At 51.5% G+C, this 18,859-nt stretch overlaps 1 protein-coding gene across 2 annotated transcripts; it reads right to left on the reverse strand.

The window, feature by feature from the left end:
* Positions 1 to 914: 914 nt before the first annotated feature.
* Positions 915 to 18,612, reverse strand: CCM2L (CCM2 like scaffold protein). Of its 2 annotated transcripts, XR_014296068.1 has the most exons (11): positions 18,564 to 18,612; positions 16,125 to 16,292; positions 13,905 to 13,988; positions 13,629 to 13,812; positions 12,295 to 12,758; positions 9,037 to 9,172; positions 7,295 to 7,358; positions 4,382 to 4,511; positions 3,678 to 3,816; positions 1,762 to 3,356; positions 915 to 1,410 (listed from the first exon to the last, which is right to left on the reverse strand). XR_014296068.1 is itself a non-coding variant. In XM_082644645.1 (10 exons), exons 1-10 carry the CDS (start codon positions 18,591 to 18,593, stop codon positions 3,040 to 3,042), a joined length of 1,716 nt encoding a protein of 571 aa, XP_082500771.1. In that variant the 5' UTR covers positions 18,594 to 18,612; the 3' UTR covers positions 1,500 to 3,039. The 2 variants fall into 2 exon arrangements, 1 of the variants encoding a protein (XP_082500771.1); XM_082644645.1 differs by lacking the exon at positions 915 to 1,410 and having other exon boundaries at positions 1,500 to 3,356.
* Positions 18,613 to 18,859: the final 247 nt, after the last annotated feature.

An 18,859-nucleotide genomic window follows, 5' to 3' on the forward strand; every position in this document is an offset into this window, starting at 1 on the left:
TAAGAATCCACCTGCCAATGCAGGGGACACGGGTTCGAGCCGTGGTCTGGGAAGATCCCACATGCCATGCAGCAACTAAGCCTGTGCACCACAACTACTGAGCCTGCGCTCTAGAGCCTGCGAGCCACAACTACTGAAGCCCGCGCGCCTAGAGCCCGTGCTCTGCAACAAAGACAAGCCACCCCAATGAGAAGCCCGCGCACCACAATGAAGAGTAGCCCCTCCTCAACCCAACTAGAGAAAGCCTGTGTTCAGCAACGAGGACCCAATGCAGCCAAAAATAAATAAATAAATACACAAATTTATTTTAAAAAAAAACAACACAAGTGATAAAAACAAACAAAACCAAAAACGCAAGCTCTTAGGGCCCATCTCTGTTCTGTTGAGTCAGAAACTCTGGGGGGGGGGGATCAGGAGATTCTGATAAATGCTGAAGTTGGAGAACCACTGCCATAAATAACAGATGGGAAATGCACTAGGAGAAGATACTTGTAACAACAATATCCAAAAAGAGATTGATATCTAAAATTTATAAGCTACTCCTACAAATCAACAAGAAAAAACAGGAAATCCAGGAGATAATGGAGAAAAGATATGGACAGACAATCCACTGAAGGGGAAGCCTAAATCCCTGACAAGTATAGGAGGTTCTGAATCTCAGGATTGACAGAGAAATGCAAGTTAAAACAAGGAGATGCCATCTTACACCCAAACTAGGCAAAAGTTACAAAGTCAGATAATGTAAAAGTTGCTGAAAATGTGGGGAGACAACATCCCTCACACGCTACTAGTGGAGTCATCCTAGCAGATTTTAGTGAAAATTAAAACAGAGATGCTCTAGTAATTCTACTCTTGGGTATAGAGCTCAAAGAAATTTTCACACAGCCCCATAAGGGTCATGCACAAAGATGTTCATCACGGTGTGGTTTATGGTAAGAGAGAACTGGAAGCAACCTGAGCGTCCATCACTGGGGGAATGGATAAATAAAACAGTGGATGCTCAGCTTGGAATATTTTGCAGTGGTTGGATGTAATAATTTAGGTTTTACACAGCAACTTGAGTAGATCTTTTTTTTAAAATAAATTTATTTATTTTTGGCTGCATTGGGTCTTCGCTGCTGCGCGAGGGCTTTCTCTAGTTGTGGCGAGCTGGGTCTACTCTTCGTTGTGGTGCTCGGACCTCTTATTGTGGTGGCTTCTCTTGTTGCAGAGCACGGGCTTTAGGTGCGCGAGCTTCAGTAGTTGTGGCGCGCGGGCTCTAGAGCACAGGCTCGGTAGTTGTGGCGCCCGGGCTTAGTTGCTCCATGGCGTGTGGAATCTTCCCGGACCAAGGCTCAAACCCATGTCCCCTGCATTGGCAGGCAGATTCTTAACGGCTGCATCACCAGGGAAGTCCCAACATGAGTAGATCTTAAAAACATATTATGGAGTGAAAAAGGAAACAACAGAATGAGATCCTTATGCAATACCATTTACGTAATATAAACACACACACAGAAGACATTGTACATTTTATGTCCAGGGATATATATCAACACATAGGAGTGGGTGCCTATTGTAGGGAGGGGAAGGATTGTGGGGATCTGTGGATGGAGTTCGGGGAATAAAAAACAAAGACAGACATCAGAAGGGCCTTTCATGGATCAGTTATGATGGGATGGTCATTTGCCACGAACTGAGTATAACTCAAGGAACTCTCTGTATCTGAAGCCCTAATAATAATAATGATATTATTTTAACAATCGTGATAATAGTACCTACCTCACGGTAAGTGCCCTGTGTCTGGCCATGGAAGGCCATGTAAAGTTCTACAAATAAATTTTAGCTCTTCTATGCAATTCTCTTGCCTCTTCTCAGGGCTTCTTTCTTTCAGCCTCTGAGCCTTTACTGAGGCTGTGCTGAGTCCTGTCCTTATGCTGACTTCTCTTCCCCTCCAGCCCTGTCTTCAGACTTCTTTGACTACCCCAGATGCGACGGCTTGTCTGCGGAATCTTGGGTACTTTTCATTTGGGCCTCGAGCACAGAGCCAGGCTGTAATAGACCTGTGAGGGACAATTCCTATTTCCTCCTCCCAAACTGTGAACTCCCTGAGGGTCTTCTCACCTCCACCTCAGTTCCTGTCCCATTGCACACAGGTAAAGACAGGTAAACTGAGTCAGAAAGTGTTCGATGTGGAAGGGAACAGCATTTATTGAGTGCTTATCATGTGCTAGACCCAGCACTAAGGTCTTGACCTTCAGTCATCCCTATGACCCCCCTGTGAGGTGGGTGGGGCCGACTTCATGGTCAGAAGAGGAAATGGAGACGCAGAGAGGCTAGAACTGCTACCAGACAGGAGGCCTAGCCTGTCTGGCTCCAAATGCAAGATCTGGACAAGCAACCTGTTCAGAGCCTTAGCGCCAGGACTGAGACCCAAATCGTCCACCTCTGGGTTGACTCTCAGTAGAAAGAAACCTCTATTCCACACTAACGATCTAATTCCACCTGCGAAGGGGAGACCCTGCCTTTTAGAGCTTTAAAAAGACCCTCTACACCATTTAGTATGGTCAGTTTGAGGTAATATCTAAGGGGAATCAGGAGACTCCCTCAAGTCCCTTCTCTTGAACCTGTTTCTCAAACTGTAAAATAAGAGGAACAGAGGTCTTTGGGCTCTGAGAATTATTTTCTCAACCGGCCAGCAGGTGGAGCCCACTCTTCATCCCTCCCTTGGTCTCCAGAAAGCTGCGGAGTCTCGAGGAGGAGGGAGAGTCCAGAGGCCGAACCCTCGGGGCTAGTGGGACAAAGAAGTTCGCAGTCCACCCCAGCCGGCCTAGGGGCTGCCAAATCCCGGTTAGGATCCCGCCCCCTGCAGGACATTCTCGGTACTGCAGCGACCGGAGCCCCGGGAGTAGGGACAGAGACCCCGGGAGGGTGGAGACCCGGTTGGGGTTTGAGGAGGAGGTCTGGGGATGGGGTCCCACAGGCAACGGTGAGTGAGACTCAGGGGCGGGGTCTTGGGGCCACACCCTTCCCCGCCCTCCGCATGGGCGGTGGCACAGGCTACAGGTAGTTGTCCTCGGCCGCGTCGCCCCCGCTCGGGGAGCCCCGGGCCTCCTCGTCAGTGCTTTCGTCGTCGTCGTCTGGGGCCAGCGCCTCGATGTCGTGCGTGATGTCAGCCAGCAGCCGGTGGAAGGCCTGCGCCTCGGGCCGCTGGGCCGCGCCGTCGTAGCTGCGCACGGCTGACGCCGACGTGGAGCTCATGCTGCGTTTGATGCGGCCGAAGCTGTCGGTGAGGATGCCGCCCTCGCGGATGCCCACGCCCTCCAGGAAGCCCTCGAAGTAGCCGATGTCCTGGTCCGGAATGAAGGGCCGCATCCCTGCAGGCCGAGGGGCAGGGTGATTCCTCGGGGTCAAGCCTTTCCCTCCCACGGAAGAATCAGTGGGAAGAGTTCCTTAGCCTCTCTGAGCCTCAGATTCCTCATGGAGTAGAATGGGAAGAATCATATCCTCTCCCAGCTTTGCTGTGAGGGTGAAATGGTTACACCTGTGTGCTCTCTCTCCCGGCTCTGACTGCAGGCAAGTCTCTTCCCCTCTCTGCACTTTGGTTTCCCTGTTTGCCTCATGGATCTCATGATGTCGGCTTTATGGGAGGCCGAGGGATAAAGAGTAAACACTCCCAGCCTGGGCAGGGGGCTCACCAAGCAGGAGGAACTTGCGCCGGTCTCCGTAGAGCTTCAGCAGGCCTGCACAATAGTCCTGGATGGGCAGCCCCAGCCGGTAGTCCCGCAGCAGCAGTGCAAACTGCTGGATCTCAGGGGGCCCCAGCTTACTCCGCAACTGTCAGGGACACCATTCGAGATTAATCCCAAGAGCAACCCCCACCCAACCCCTGCCTAAAAGACCCAGAGCCCTCGCTAAGGGTGTATCCAGCCCAGCCCTCCTGTGAAAACCCGGCCTACTGGGGGACATCCAGACCCCTTGGGCTGCATCTAAGAATGGGATGTGGACTCAAGCTGCCCGATTTCAAATCCTGGCCCCTTCACTGACCAGCTCTGTGATCGTGGGTAGGTGACAACCTCCTTAACCCTCGCTTTCTTCATCTGCAACGTGAGGAGTGAGGATAATGAAGGCATTTCCTTCTTGGGTTGTTGAAAGGATGAAAAGAAATGATGCATTAAAGGTGCTCAGAACAGTGCTTGGTATAAAGTCAACACTCACTGCTAGTTGACATTACTTAAGGCCTTTCACAGCTGACTCTGTTTGCTCTCCTAACCTCATGCCCTGCCCTGACCTCTGAGGTCTTATGCTTCAGTTATGTCCAGAATTATTCATGATGCCTGAAATACCCCATGTGTTCTCCAGGCCCTTGCTTATGCTGTTCACACTGCCTGCCCCAGCTCACCGTGACCATGTAATCCTGCAACTGCTCGAGGCCCAGGCTGCTGTGGTCGCTGCCGCTGCAGTGGGAGCCATGGAAAGAGGGTGTGGACGTGCCGCTGTAACAGGCTTCAAATGTGTCCTGGGAGCCATTGCTGCAGAGACAGGGGGGGAAGGGGCCCTCACTCGCCTCCCTCCAGCTCCTCTCCACGTGGTAGGCTGAAGGTGGGAGGGCGCAGCCACCAGTGCTCTGGGCCTGGGGCCTCATCCTATATCCCATTTTGGCCTTCGAGGCCCCATATGATCTGGCCATGCACCACCTCTCAAGCCTCGTCTCCCCCTTGCTGTTTGTGCTCAGGTCACCCTGCCTTCTGTCTTTTCTTCTAATACTCCAAGTACCTCCTCACCTCTGGGCCTTTGCACATGCTGTTCCCTCTGCCTGGAATGCCTCTCTTTCCCTGTCTTTTGCTCAGCTAACTCTTCCTCACCATTGGATCTTAAATGTCACCTCCTCAGGAAAGTTTTCCCTGATCCCTCTAGAATGGGTTAGACCCTCTGTCAAATGTGGTCACAAAGTCTGTAAGTCTACCCATGACATGAAGGCCTTTCCGATGCCCCCACCAGATCTCCTCTCTAACCACTCTGTCCTTCACACCCTCTGCTGCAGCCATAGTGGCCTCCTGGCTGCTCCTCAAACATGCCAAGTGGATCCCGCTTCAGCATCCTTGCACTTGCTGTTTCCTATACCTGGAGCGCTCTTCCCCCTTTTATCTGTCAGTTCTCAGTTCAAGTGTCATCTCCTCGGAGAGGCCCTCCTGACTCCCCAGATGAGGTAGGGTTTCCACAGCCTCTCTCACAGCACTCTGAGCTTCTCTTGAGTGTTTATTACTGTTGATGCTTATTATTACTAAATAATGATTTCATTGTCTCCTGTGCTACCTTGTAAACCATGCAAGAGCAGGGACCTGGTTTTCTTGTTTGTTGAGTACCTACTGTGTGCCAAGCACAGGCCTCGTCCTTGTCTTGCTCCCCACTGTATCCCTAGCACAGAGCACAGTGCCTGGCACATGGTAGGTACTCAATAAATATTGCTTAAATAAAAGTCAACCTTGGGCTCCTGCCTCCTGGTCTCTACATTGTTCCAGAACCATCTTCAATTATTACCTCCAGAGAAGCAGTATACGCTTAGTGTGGATTCTGGAGCCAGCCTGTCTGGGTTCAAATCGCAGGCCTACAACTTACTAGCTGCTTGACCTTGGGTCAAGTTACTTCTCTATTCTTCAGTTTCTCTATCTGTAAAATGGGATGATAAAAATTGGTGTCATTGGGCTTCCCTGGTGGCGCAGTGGTTGAGAGTCTGCCTGCCGATGCAAGGGACACGGGTTCGTGCCCCGGTCCGGGAAGATCCCACATGCCGCGGAGCGGCTAGGCCCGTGAGCCATGGCTGCTGAGCCTGCGCGTCCGGAGCCTGTGCTCCGCAATGGGAGAGGCCACAACAGTGAGAGGCCCGCGTACCGCAAAAAAAAAAAAAAAAAAAAAAATTGGTGTCATTGTAAGAAACAGAGGAGTTAATATTTGTAAAGTACTTAGAGTCATGGACTAAGCAGTAAATAAACAGTAGCTACTGTAATGTTGCTATGTTGATTTTAAAAATGAAGTGCAGGGCTTCCCTGGTGGCGCAGTGGTTGAGAGTCCGCCTGCCGATGCAGGGGACACGGGTTCGTGCCCCAGTCCGGGAAGATCCCACATGCCACGGAGCTGCTAGGCCCGTGAGCCATGGCCGCTGAGCCTGTGCGTCTGGAGCCTGTGCTCCGCAACGGGAGAGGCCACAACAGTGAGAGGCCCGCGTAACGCAAAAAAAAAAAAAAAAAAAAAAAAAAATGAGGTGCATTATAGAATAGCACTTGGCAGACAGCAAGTTCTAAAGTTAGTCATTGTCATGACTGTCATCTCTCTAGCAGATAGCAGGTTGTTTAAGAACTGGCCTAAGAGTGCACAGTATTAAGCAAGTATATTGCCTCTGAAAAGGGGGGCGGGGGGAAGTAAGCCTATATCATTGGCAGAGACTGTCCCTTGTCAAGCCAAAGGCCTTAGTAACAGAACTAAGGTGACCAACTTGTCCCAGTTTTCCTGGGGCTTTCCTGGTTACAGCACTGAAACTTCCATGTTTTGGGGAACCCCTAAATCCTGGGCAAACTGGGGTGGTCGGTCACCCTAAATAGAACCCTGGACAATGTTCCCAAGTGAAATTTTTTTTTTTAAACCTACATTTTCCAGACTTGCTTATAGCTAGTTATGGCCATGAGACCAAGTTCTGGCCAATGAGATGTAAGCAGAAGCCGTCAGGTAGGAATTCTAGCAAAGCTCTTTCTTTAAAGAGATTCCTGGTATGCTACTGTGATGGCTGGAGCTATAGCCACTATCTGGGCCCATGAGGTGACCTTGAGGATGGAAGCAAGTGTTAGAGAGGGAGGAAAAGATAAGCCCGAGCCCTTAATGACCATAAGGCCATAAACTCCTTGTGTATTTTATGTAAGAGACAGGGGAAAAAAGCTTTATCCTTTTTAAAGCTACTCTTTTTTAGGATTCTCTATTCCATAGAGCCAAAATGACTTTTTGGCATTAGCTGTGATTTTGGCCTCTGCAGGCCACTGTGTCTGGATGACTGGGAAGGAGCCGCAGGCCCATGTGAACCTAGTTGTGAGTTGTGGCTGCCCTGTCTGTCTCTCAGGGGTTCAGATCCTATAAGCTCACCAGAGCCTGGGAAGTTCAGGTTCCCCGCACCCTCAGGGCCTAGCATCTCAGCACAAATCAAGATGGAGTCACTTTCTCCCACCCTTTCTTGCCTGTAGGGGCTCAAGAATGCCTAGAAGAGCAACCCTGTTTGTGCAGGGACAGAGGGGACCAGAGTGGGGTCCCTGAGAAGGACGGTACCCACAAGGAGCTGCAGCAGCTGAAGTCGGCATCATAGGCGTAAGTCCCATCCGTGCGGCAGCTCTCACCTGGGGGCAGCAGACAGAGGGCGGTCAGAGGCGGCAAAGCGGGGGCCAACATCTCTGGCTCCCTGAGGCCCCAAGCTCAGCCCCACCCTGGAGTAAGGATGGCGGCTGGAGCATGAATGGCCTTGTTAGTGACCGCACGGGTGTTAGCTTTCACTCTGGGTGAAATGGGCAGCCACTGGAAGTTTCTGACCATGATTCCTGCCCCCACTGGCAACACACAGCCAACCTTGGGCAACGCACCTCTCCTCTCCTGGCACTCAACTTCCCCAAGGTTGGGACAATACCACCTTCCTGCCTACCTCAGGGGGGCCTTGGGGAGAGCAAGCCAGGGAACAGGCGAGGTAGCGCTTTGTAAACTGTATATGTTTGAGAGAGAGAAAAAAGAACTTTGAGGGCAAGGAGCTCAAAATCAAGAGGAGGAAGGAGCACCGGGTACAGAGAGCTTTCTCTGTCCCTGTCCCTGTCATCTCAGTGAATCCAGCTACTGGCCTCCCCCTGCCCATCTTGGCTCACTTAGTGTCACTTCCTCAGGACACTCCCCTGACTTTCCAGGCCCCGCTGGTTCCTCATTATACATTCTCATGACACGGTGTGTGGTTACATTTTATTTGTGTAACTATTTAATTACTGTCGGCCTACTTCAGCACTGCACGCCTCAGAGGGAGGGCCACATCTGGCTTTACTCGCCAGTACATCCTCGGGATTAGCAGGATCCGACAGACAGGTGTTCAAGAAATACTTGTTGAATGAATGAATTTGTTGAAATATCTGTTGAGTTATCTCCTTTATTTGTCCATCATCCCTGGGAGAGTCAATGAACTTTCCCAAATTCTCAATAACCACAGTTCCCACAGATGTGAGTGCCTCCAGAAGGAAGGAGCCGGCTCCCCATTGCCTGAGCTATGCAAACAGGGACCGCGCTCAGGGGGCTGTGGCTGAGGACGTTCACTTAATGGCCCTGAAGGCAGCATGGGGAGTGAGGCTGTTGCAGATGGAAGCTTTAGAATCAGATGCACCTGCGTTTGAATGCTGACTCTGCCATTTACCAGCTGTGTGACCCTGAGATATTTATTGACTACTCTGAGCCTTAATGTCCTCATCTGTAAACATTGTATTCATAAGGCCTCAGAGCGTTCTTTCATCCATTCAGAAAATACGCCTTGAGCATCCATCCCTGGTCCTGTGTTAGGCACAGGGGATACAGTGGCAAACAGGACAGACAAGGTTGTTACGTGGATTAAATAAGATTTGGCGCATCGGCCCTGTGCTTGGCACATAGTTGGTGATCAACGAATACCTCTATTGGTCTCATTCTCATTCCAGCCCTTGAAGGCATTCAAGGACCAGTCTGGAAATCTTGGTTTTGACCTAGAGTCCTAGTGGGACTAGATGGCTCAGTAAACTGACAATGCATGTGCTTAGGTTTTGGCAAAGCGGGGACACCAAAAAACAAAAGGGAGAGAGAGTTCAGCTCTGAGGGTCTCATTCTGAAACTACGTTTGGGGTCATTATGAAATTTGACATTTTATTTTAGCGACATATCGGGGGTATGCTGTAATTGCTGTAGAGGTCAGGACCCCTAAGGGCTTTCATTGGCCCCAGTCCTGGGACACCCCGCCCCTCCTCTGGCCTTTCAGGATGTTTCACAGGAGGGGCCGCCAGGAGTTGGAGTACTCACTGCGGCTGCAGAGCCACGGCCGTTCGGGTGTGGACGTGTAGTGGTAGCCGGCCCGGTCCACGCATTCGATGCTTTGGTCCCCGTAGATGATCTGGAAGACCTGACAGATGAGGGCGCAGGACTCCTCTGCAGCATCCTGGCCCAGAGAGGAGGACAGAGCTCAGGCCTTCTCCAGGGACCACAATGCCCCTGCTTCCTAAAGACGCAGTGTGAGGAGGCACACAAGGGCACGCACACAACTATGGGAGCCTTTAAACTGACTTTGAGGACATTTTTCATCAAAATTATATGGCCACGCTCTGGGTGGCCTTTATAGAAATAGCCACTCACTAGCCTTTACAGAATCCAGTGACAAAGGTAACTCTTCTGCCCTGAAAAATGCACACATGCACCCCAAATTTCTGGGAGAATTATGGGGCCTCCTGAAGCTTATCTAAAATAAGCCCTAATTTAGTTTAATTTACACGTAGGAAGCTGAAGCCCAGAGAGGTAAAGTGATTAGCCAGAACTAGAACCCAGGTCTCCTAATGCCTAGTTAAGAGGAAAGGAAGAATTAACTGTATGAAAATGTTAGGCTCAACAGTTACTACTGCTCAACAGAGTTACTATGCCATATTTAGATATGAGCTTCCTGGCACCCAAGGCAAAAATGGAAGCAGGATGAACACATAAAGTTCAGTCCCTGATAGAAGGCAGGCATTTAAGTTCTTGGGTGCAACTTTTTTGAGATCGCAAATTTGAAGAGGAATTTGCCTCTTTGATTTACCTCTTTAAGTCTTTAAGCAAGAGACACGGAAAGACAACAACTAATGAAGAGACCAACTTCATGAAGCCACTTCTTATATTGTGCTTCTAAAAAAGCCAGTCCAGGGAGTAAATTAAAATGTAACCCAGGACAGGCATTTTGGGATGAGGGAGTGAAATTATCATTAAACCAGGATTGACCCTTATAATAGCTCTACCAAATGGACAGGGAAGAGGGCATCCTTATTTTATAATGAAAGACATGGAGGCTTAGAGTGGTTAAGTGACTTGCCCAGGCCCACCCAGCAGGCTCATGGCTTTGGTTAATATTGGCACCCAGGTTTTTTGACTCTAACTCCTGTACCCTCCTTGGGACCATGATGCCTCAGATTGGAGGCCAGAGGCTCAGTTACTCCTAGAAAACAACCCTTATTTATTTACTCATTCCACAAATTATTATTTAGTCCCACTGTGTGGCAAGCACTGGGCCAGGCTGTGGAGTCTCAGAGGTGAATTAGATGAGGCCTAAAGCCCTCACAGCCCAGTGGGTAAACAGGGTACACTGTTCCCTCTGCCTGGAATTTGCTTTCTTGACTCTTTGCCCTGCTGCTTCCTTCTCTCTTACACATTTCAGTTTAAAAGGCACAAACTCACTTTCCCTCTGGAAAATGGATCTCGTCCCTCATTATCATTGCAACCTGCTTTTCTACTTGGTCCCCATCACAAGGTATAGTAACATAGTACTCACTAATCCATCTATTCAGTATATTTATTGAGCACCTATCATGTGCCAGGCACTGTCCTGGGGGCTGGGGATACCACAGTGAACCATCCAGAATGCACAGGTGTCTTGAGATGAGGCTAGAGAGGAAATGAGGATGGTGGCTAGGCCACCATTATAAGGTAGGTAGCCTTATAAACAGTTGTAAGGACATTAGATTTTACTGAGTGAACTGGGGAGCCACTGAAAAGTTTTGAGCAGTGACACGATGTGACTTTTGTGTTAACAGGACTTCTCTGACCGTGTGGGGGAACAGATTCTGAGCAATGGCCAAACCAGTGAGGGGTGAGTGAATGACCCAGATGGGGGAAGATGGAGCATGGACCTGGGAGGGGGGGGACAATGGAGCGTGGGGAGAAGTAGATGCACTTTGGTTATATTTTAGAAATAGGGCCAACAGGATTTGTTGACAGAGTGGATGTGGGTTGTGTGAGAGACAGGAGCCAAGGAGTGCTGCAGGGTTTTGGTCTGAGCAATGGAAGGACAGAGCTGCCATTCATCAAGACAGGGAGAACAAGGGAGGAGCAGGTCTGGGGAGAAGGCTGGGCGCTCAGCTCTGGTCGTTAGACCTTTGAACGGAGAGGCTGAGTGGAGACACAGATGTGGAGATTTGGTGGGAGGTAACATTTGGGGGAGTTCTCACTAGAGAAGGCCACCTAGAAATGAGTGTAGATAAAGGAGAAAGAGGATCAAGGACTAAGCCTGGGACAGTCCAACCTCAAGAGACTGGTGAGAAGAGGAGGCACCAGCTCTTGAGGAGCAGCAGCCAGGGAGGTAGGAAAACCAGGAGAATGTGCAGATCTGGACACCAAGTGAGAAAATGTTTCAAGTCAGCACCAGAGCCTGAGTTTACTGGTTACTATCCACCTCTCTCTCTAGACAGGCACGGTGTCTGTTTTGTTCACCATGTGGGGTTTATATATAGAGGGAGTTCAGGGCCCTGGGCCAGAGAAACAGCTTACAAGGCTCAGGGTTTGGAGGTGTCTGCTAGATGGTGAGCTCCCTAAGGGAGGGCACTAAATATGTCTTTGTTCATCTCTGTATCCATGGCACCTAGCCCAATGCCTAGCACAAGCTGGCGCTCAATGAACATGGTCAAATGAATAAAAGCAAGGGTGAATGTGGAGGATGGGGGGTGGGGCAAGAATGGCCGGAAGTCTTCTGCCTTGGGTGATGGCCATTGTTATCAAGAGTACAGGCTCTGAACTTCTGGGTCCCAATGCTGAAATCACCACCTGCTTCCTGTGTGACCTTGCACAAGTTGCTTAGCCTCTGGGTCTGTTTCCTTCTCTATAGAATGGGAATGGTGGTAATATTTGCCTCTAGGGGTTACTGTGAGAATGAAATGACTTAATGCTGGATTCCTGTCTGGCACAGGTCGGCACTGAATTCGTGCTGGTGATTACTGTCCTCATGATTGTTACTGTGGTAGTGTGGACATTGACGACTTTGGAGAAGGAGCAGGGCTGGATGAAGGGTTAGATCATGTCTGGGTCATTTTGAGCTTTCATCCCATTGGGACAGCAAGGGGGAGGTGTCCTGGGGCTGGAGTAAAAGCCTTCTGGCGTCATGGGCACACAGGTATTATCTGAAGTTCTGGGCAGTAGGGCCGAAGGAGGGAAAAGAAAAGGGGCTGGGGTAGACTCCAGGAACTTGGTGGGGCGGGGGTGGCGGGGCGGTGAAGTCGCGCCGGGGAGGCAGGGCGCAGGGGCGCGGGATGCCCTCGGGCTCACCCTGTTGGCCACAGCCAGGATGACCAGGTTGCAGTAGGCGTCGGGGCTGGGGTCCTGCGGGTCGAGCGGGTTGGGGCCCGGGTGGCGCCGCTCCCAGCTGCCGCCGCCTCCCGCCTGCCTCCGCTCCCAGCTGCCGCCCGGCTTGCCCGCGGCGCCGCCGCCGCCGCCGCCGCCGTTCCGCCGCTCCCAGCTGCCGCTGAACGTCTGCCGCCGCTCCCAGCTGCCCGACGCCCGCGCCCCGGCGCGCTGGCGCTCCAGGCTGCCGCCGCCGCCGCCCCCCGCCCGGGCCTCGGCGCCCGCGCTCCCGCCCCACGCCATCCGCCAGTCAAGGCTGCAGATGGTGTGGCGCCGCTCCGTGGCGCCCACCCGCCGCTTCTCGGGCGCCGCCCCGGGCGGGCCCGGGTCGCGCCCCGCGCCGCCGGGGCTGGCGTCTACTCCGGCTGGCACCGGGTCCACGCCCAGACCTAGGAAAGGCCGGGTGGCCGTCAGAAGCAGGAGATCCGGGCTGAGAGCCCTCTCCCGAGGCCAGCTGAGCGTCCTGACCCCGCCGCTGCGGGGGTGGTTGGGCGGAGAAGGGGTCCAGCCTTGTCTGGCTCCGCCCCCACCCTCAGGCTCCACCCCTGGCTTCAAAGTCAGGAGGCCGGACCCCGCCCCACTACGGGTCCTTACTTTTGGGTCCCGCCCCCACCCTCAGGCTCCACCCCTGGGTTCGGCAGTTCCCACCCGCCCCACCCCATTCCGACGCCCCTTGCCTCCCAGACGCTGCCGTCTGGTCTGAGAGTAGTGGTCAGGCTGTCCCCTCCTTCTTTACCCTTAACTCGGACCCTGTCCCGGGTTTCAGGAACACCTCCTTGGCTTCCGGCTTCCCTTCAACCCCTCCCCTGGCCTCAGGCCCCGCCCCTAGTATGGCAGGGTCTGACATCTCCCACCAAGATACCCCTGCCGCGAGCTCCGCCTCCCCAGTGTATGGCCCCACCCCTAGATGAGACTCCGCCTCTGCCGCAGGTTCCCTTCTAGCCTCAGAGCCTTGCTACCACCCTTCATCACGCCCTTTAACTTCCGGCCTCAGGATTCTGGCTTCTCCACCGTTTCGAAGGTGGTGGGTCAGCCCGCCCCCCCTTCAAGCCTCAACCTTGGGCTTCCTCTTCTTGCAAACAGCCATGTCCTATCCCTAGTCTCAGGGTAGTTTGGTCAGGTCTTTCCATCACCCAATTATCCAGCCTCAGGCCCCGCCCCTGCCCCAGGTCACGCCCATGCCCAAGACTAGGTGTTGGGCCCTTTCTCTACTCCTTCACCTCCCCCGCCCCGTCCCTGCCAGGCCCCGCCTGCCGTACCGGTCTTAAGCACCAGCAGGTGCAGCGCGTCGTCCTGCAGGTAGGAGGCAGCGGCGATCTCGTGCGTGGGGATACGCAAGATGAGCTCCTCGTTGTCGCGCCAGGTGAGCAGCAGGCAGCGGGCCGACAGGCTCAGGATGCTGTCCTGCTCCGCTGTGGTCTTCAGCGGCAGCTCCTTCAGCTGCTGCGGGGTGGGTCGGATCTCCTGAGTCCCGGGGGCCTCGGGTGGGAGAGGTAGGGGACCAGACCCTGCCCTCCCCTCTCCCGGAGCCTCACCCTGGCCGTGTCCAGCAGCTGCAGGAGCTCGTCCCGGCTGGAGGGGTTCAGTGAGGAGGTGACCCAGGTGAGGTGGCCCAGGAACTGGATGGAAATGGGGCGGGGGCGGGGGTGGTGGGAAAAGGGCAGAGAGAGGTCTCGCTGAAGCCTTGGAGGACCCTGACCTCCTCACTGACACAGTGCGGGTAGACTGAGATAAAAATATCTGAATTAATAATAATAGCCTGATAATAACTGTTATTAAAGCCATCGTAGGAGCCAGGCATAGTCCTGAGAGTTTTATGCACTCATTCATCATCGCTTTAAGGATGAGAAAACTAAGGCACAGCAAAGCCAAATAACCTGCCCAATATTATAGAGCTAAAAAGGGCAAAACTGGACTCCACACACCAGAGTCCTCTCACTGCTAGCTTATTTTTGCTAAAATAAGCTTATTTTATGAGCACATAGTTATTTAGCTATGGCAGAAACAAAAGTCATTAGAATAGCTTGAATTTCCTGCTTGGCCTGAGTGGCTCTGTGCACCCCAAGCACCAGTGTCAACTGACTGTGCAGGTCACTGGCCCTCTTTATGATCTTGTTGCAGAAGTCAAATGGGAAGGGAAGAATGTTGTATCCAATTAGTATATAATTTTGTCAGAAAAGTGATGCCCCAAATTAAATTAATAGTAATAGTTAATTAATTCTTCATTCATTCTTAGTTATAGCTTAATGTTATCACACTTAAATGTTATTTAATATAAGAATTAACTTTTTAAGATATTTTTAGTTTTATTCTTCTAGGTGATTCTACCAATCATACCATTTCTTTTCTTTTTATTCTCTATGAAATTTCAGTTCCCAATTTTTTAAGTTAGCTTTTCTCTTCATATAGGGCTGCCAGATAAAATACAAGATGCCAGTTAAACTTGGTTTTCACATAAACAACTAATATCAATACTAAAAAAGTACTCGTCGCCGATCTGAAATTCAAATTAAAAAATTTTTTTTGTTGAAATATAATTGATTTACAGTGTTAGTTTCAGGTATTTAGCAAAGTGATTCAAATACATATTCTTTTCCATTATAGGTTATTATAAGATATTGAATATAGTTCCCTGTGTTATACAATAGGTCCTTGTTGTTTATCTATTTTATATATAGTAGTGTGTATCTGTTAATCCCAAACTCTAATTTATCCCTCCCCCACCAAAATTCAAACTTAACTGGGTGCCTGTTTTTGCTAAATCTGACACTCCTACCCCCATATCAGTCTTTATTGGGCAGTGAGGATTCTCCACTGCTCCTTCATGGTGTTCATGAAGTAGAAGTAAAGCCCTTGAGTTGGCCTAAGTCCATGTGGCCTGCACAACTGGCTTCCTTTAAGCTGGACACTGTCCAAGTAGCAGCAACGTCACTGCAGTAAAATCTCACAGGACGGTCTGGCTTTTTGGTGCACAGGGCACCTTCCCATCTGCTCTCCCCTCGGGGTAGGCTTTGAGCCCCGTGTTGAGATGGCAACACTGAGGCTGAACAGGTGGAGGTCACTTATTGAGGGTTCCCAGCATAATTCAGGGGCAAGGCTGCCTTGAACCCAGGCCTCTTTCCCCTGAGCCTCCCCTGTGTGAGACAGGCTGGTCAGGGGTTGGTGTGGGGGAGAGGTAAGGTCTTTCCTGATGGGATCCAGAACATGCCTCCCTAAAATATGGCACCTTGGCACACTGAATATCTTAAACTGAAGGAGTATGAGAAAACAGCAGAAGCAGGAAGGTCACTCTAACTTCCCCCACCTCAAGCATCTTCCCTCAAAGCAGGCGATAAATCTCCCTGGTGAAGGGTACCCTCCTTTCAGGGTACCAGTAGGAAGGGAGACATCCTTATCACCAGGGACAGGGAATTGAGGGCCGAGAAGTCTGTATAAACAAACCTTGTTCCTCTTTCACCATTTACCAGCCCCCTCCAAACCCCCCTGCCTTGTCCATTCTTCACAGATTTATTGTTTCTTTATCAAAAAGTATAAAAGCTTCCTGCTCTGGTCACTTCTCAGGGTCTTCCATTCTCTTCTGAAGGCTCTCATGTACATGTAAAAATTTAATAAAATGTGTGTGCTTTTCTCCTGTTAATCTTTGTTCAGTTTAATTTTCAGATCCAGCCAGGTAACCTAAGAGGGCTGAGGAAAACTTTCCCCCCAACCCCTTATCTCAAGATTCTTCCCACCCCTCCCGCTCATCCCAAAAGTACCTTGACCTCTTTCTCCAGATAGTCACACAGCAGAATCTGGGGGTCGATGAGGTAGTCGGGGGGATAAAGGGGCATCGAATGCAGGGGCCGGCGGCTCACACTGCTTCGAAAGGCTGCCCGGCGCCCAGCCTTCGGGAACACCAGCCTCCGGATGGGGGACACGAAGCCCTGGGGGAGGCGGGGGCGTGGGGGGAAGAACAGTAATAACAGCAACTGACTTGGTCTTATTCAGCACTTACGTGTGCAGCCTTTTACTGACATTACCTAATTTAATTCTTACAAAAACTCTGCAGAGGGGGTAGCTCTATGATTCCCATTTTATAGGTGGAGAAACAGCCTCAGAGAGGGTCACCAGCTAGTAGCGGTAGAACCAATTGTTCACCTTGGGCAGTCTGGCTGCAAACCTTCCATTCTAAACACGCAGGTGAGGGTAGAAGCCCTGTGCAGGCCCAGGCTGAGGTTTAAGGAAGCCCCACCCAGGCTGGGACAAGTACAGAAAAATATTAACATTCAGTGTGGCTGAGTGGTGGGTGCACAGGTATTTAAGCTATTTTCTGTGCTTTCCTTAATATTAGAAATGGTTAACAGGTACCTTGAAGTTTAATCCAGTGGGCACCTGCATAAAAATGGCCTGGATCAAGGTTAAAGGAGCAAATTTCAGGGCCCCAGCCCATCCCAACAGAATTTAAACTCCCAGGAAAGTGTGAGCCCTGCTCTAGAGCAGCAGTTCTCAGTGTGTGGTTCCTGGGTCTCCAGCAGCAGCAGCATCGCCTGTGAACTTCAGAGAAATCTACATCCTTGCGCTCCATCCCAAACCTGTTGGGTCAGAACCTGGGATGAGACCCAATGATCCGTGTATTAACAAGCACTCCAGGTGATTCTGCTGCAGGCCCAGCTCAAGTTTTAAAATCAGTATCATGGAGCCTGGATGAAGTACGTGGAAGCTCTGAGAAATGAGAACAAGCGATGTGGGAACGGGCATCCCAAGCAGAGGGCACAGCATGTGCAAAACTCTGGGGGCTGCAAGGGCGAGCACGAGCCTGGAGAAGGTGTGTTGTAGCTGTGGCTGAATGACGAGATGAACAAGTCATAGAGGGCTCGAATGCCAGCTATGGAGCCAGGCCTTTATCCTGTATGTGGGAGTATGTGTGTATGTGTGAGTGGAGTGGGGAGGTGAATGCTTTGTCTGTGGCCCGCAGTGGTCCACCCCTGCCCACTTCTCCAGCCTCATCTCACCCCACACTGCCCCTAACCCCTGCCCTCCAGCTATAGGGCCATCTTTCAGTTCTTCCTACTTGCTACATTCCTTCCTACCATGGGGCTTTGCACATGCTGTTCCTCTGCCGGAAACACTTTGCCCTGTCCTCTTTCCTTCCACCCATCAGATCTCAGCTCAAACTGACCAGCCTAGGGCTGGGTCCCTTAACATTCTGTCCCCCAGCACTGTGTACGGAGACTTTTGTGCAGTTTTACATTAATTGGTTTTTTAAAAAAATTAATAGTTGTCTCCCTCACTAGAATGTGAGCTTCAGGGAGGGAGCAGGGACCTTGTCTGACTTTGCTCACCAAGTGCATTATCACCAGCACCAGGCACAGTGCCTGGCACATAATAGGTGCTGAATAAATAAATATCTATAGAAGGAATGAACCAAGAGAGAATAAGCACCTATGTCTTGTCTCCCTTCGGAGCCCTCACAGTTCATGTGGGAGTCTTTTCAAACAGCTGGATCTAGGTTTCCTGGGGGAAGAGGGCTCAGTGGGGGTGGGGGTAGGAGTCAGAATCCCAGAGGCTCCCTGGACCACAAAGACAAACAGGTGCGATGCCCAGAGAACCAGACTAGAAAATATCTGAGAGTCAGGAAGGGGTAAAGGTCTAGCGGTGGGGGGAATGACCCCCAGGCTGAGGTCTTTGGAGCAGAACTGGGCCCTGTATAAAGATAGGGAGGGGGCAGGCTCAGTTGGAACCAGCGGCGGGGAGCAGGCAGGTGTCTCGAGCCTGGATAGGCAGCCTCATAGCACAGAATTGCCCTGGCTGATGTCCTTCTGTCTGGGGAGGCAGGGAGCAGGGGACTGGGTTTGTTGGGTGGCTGTCTATTTGTTCCTCGGTCTGAGAAGCTGCAGGAGGGAACCCCCAGGAACACCAGGGAAGCAGGTTGAGAATATCTCCCAAACTAATTTGACTGGCTGGATTTTCCTGGAAGGTGCCTCTCCATCTGTCCATTCCTGGGATGGCACAGGCCACCCAGGGGGACGGGTTAGGGAATTTTCAGCCCAAATGTCTGGCTGCCCAAGGGTGGAGAGGAAGGTCTTTCCCAATAAGAAGAAAGGCCCTCCTGATGCCACTCACTGCCCATCACTCCCCTCCTCCCCCCAGGCTTCCCACTTCTCCAACTCCGGGTACATTTCTCTACCCCGCACCCCTTCCAACCTCCCACCTACCTTTTTCCCTTTCTTGACTTCATATTCCATGGTGAAGTGTCCCCTCCACTCCTGCCACCCTCCTGGCCACCCCCCTCCACCTTCTCCCCCCATGCAGTTCCTTTGTTCTTTTTCCTGCCTCGTCGGAAACTCCACCAGTCCCGGAGTTCCTGCCCCTCCCATGTGATAGTGAGCGGTGGGGTGTGGGGTGGGTGGAGGACGCAGCCTTGGGACCCTCCAGCTGAACAGTGGAAGCCCAGCCAGAGCAACTGGCCTGGGGAGAAAGCCCCCAAGGCCTCCAGCCAGCAGGCTTGCTA

The sequence above is a fragment of the Mesoplodon mirus genome, assembly GCF_964341445.2.
Source record: "Mesoplodon mirus genome assembly, chromosome: 15".
Taxonomy (NCBI): Eukaryota; Metazoa; Chordata; class Mammalia; order Artiodactyla; family Ziphiidae; genus Mesoplodon; species Mesoplodon mirus.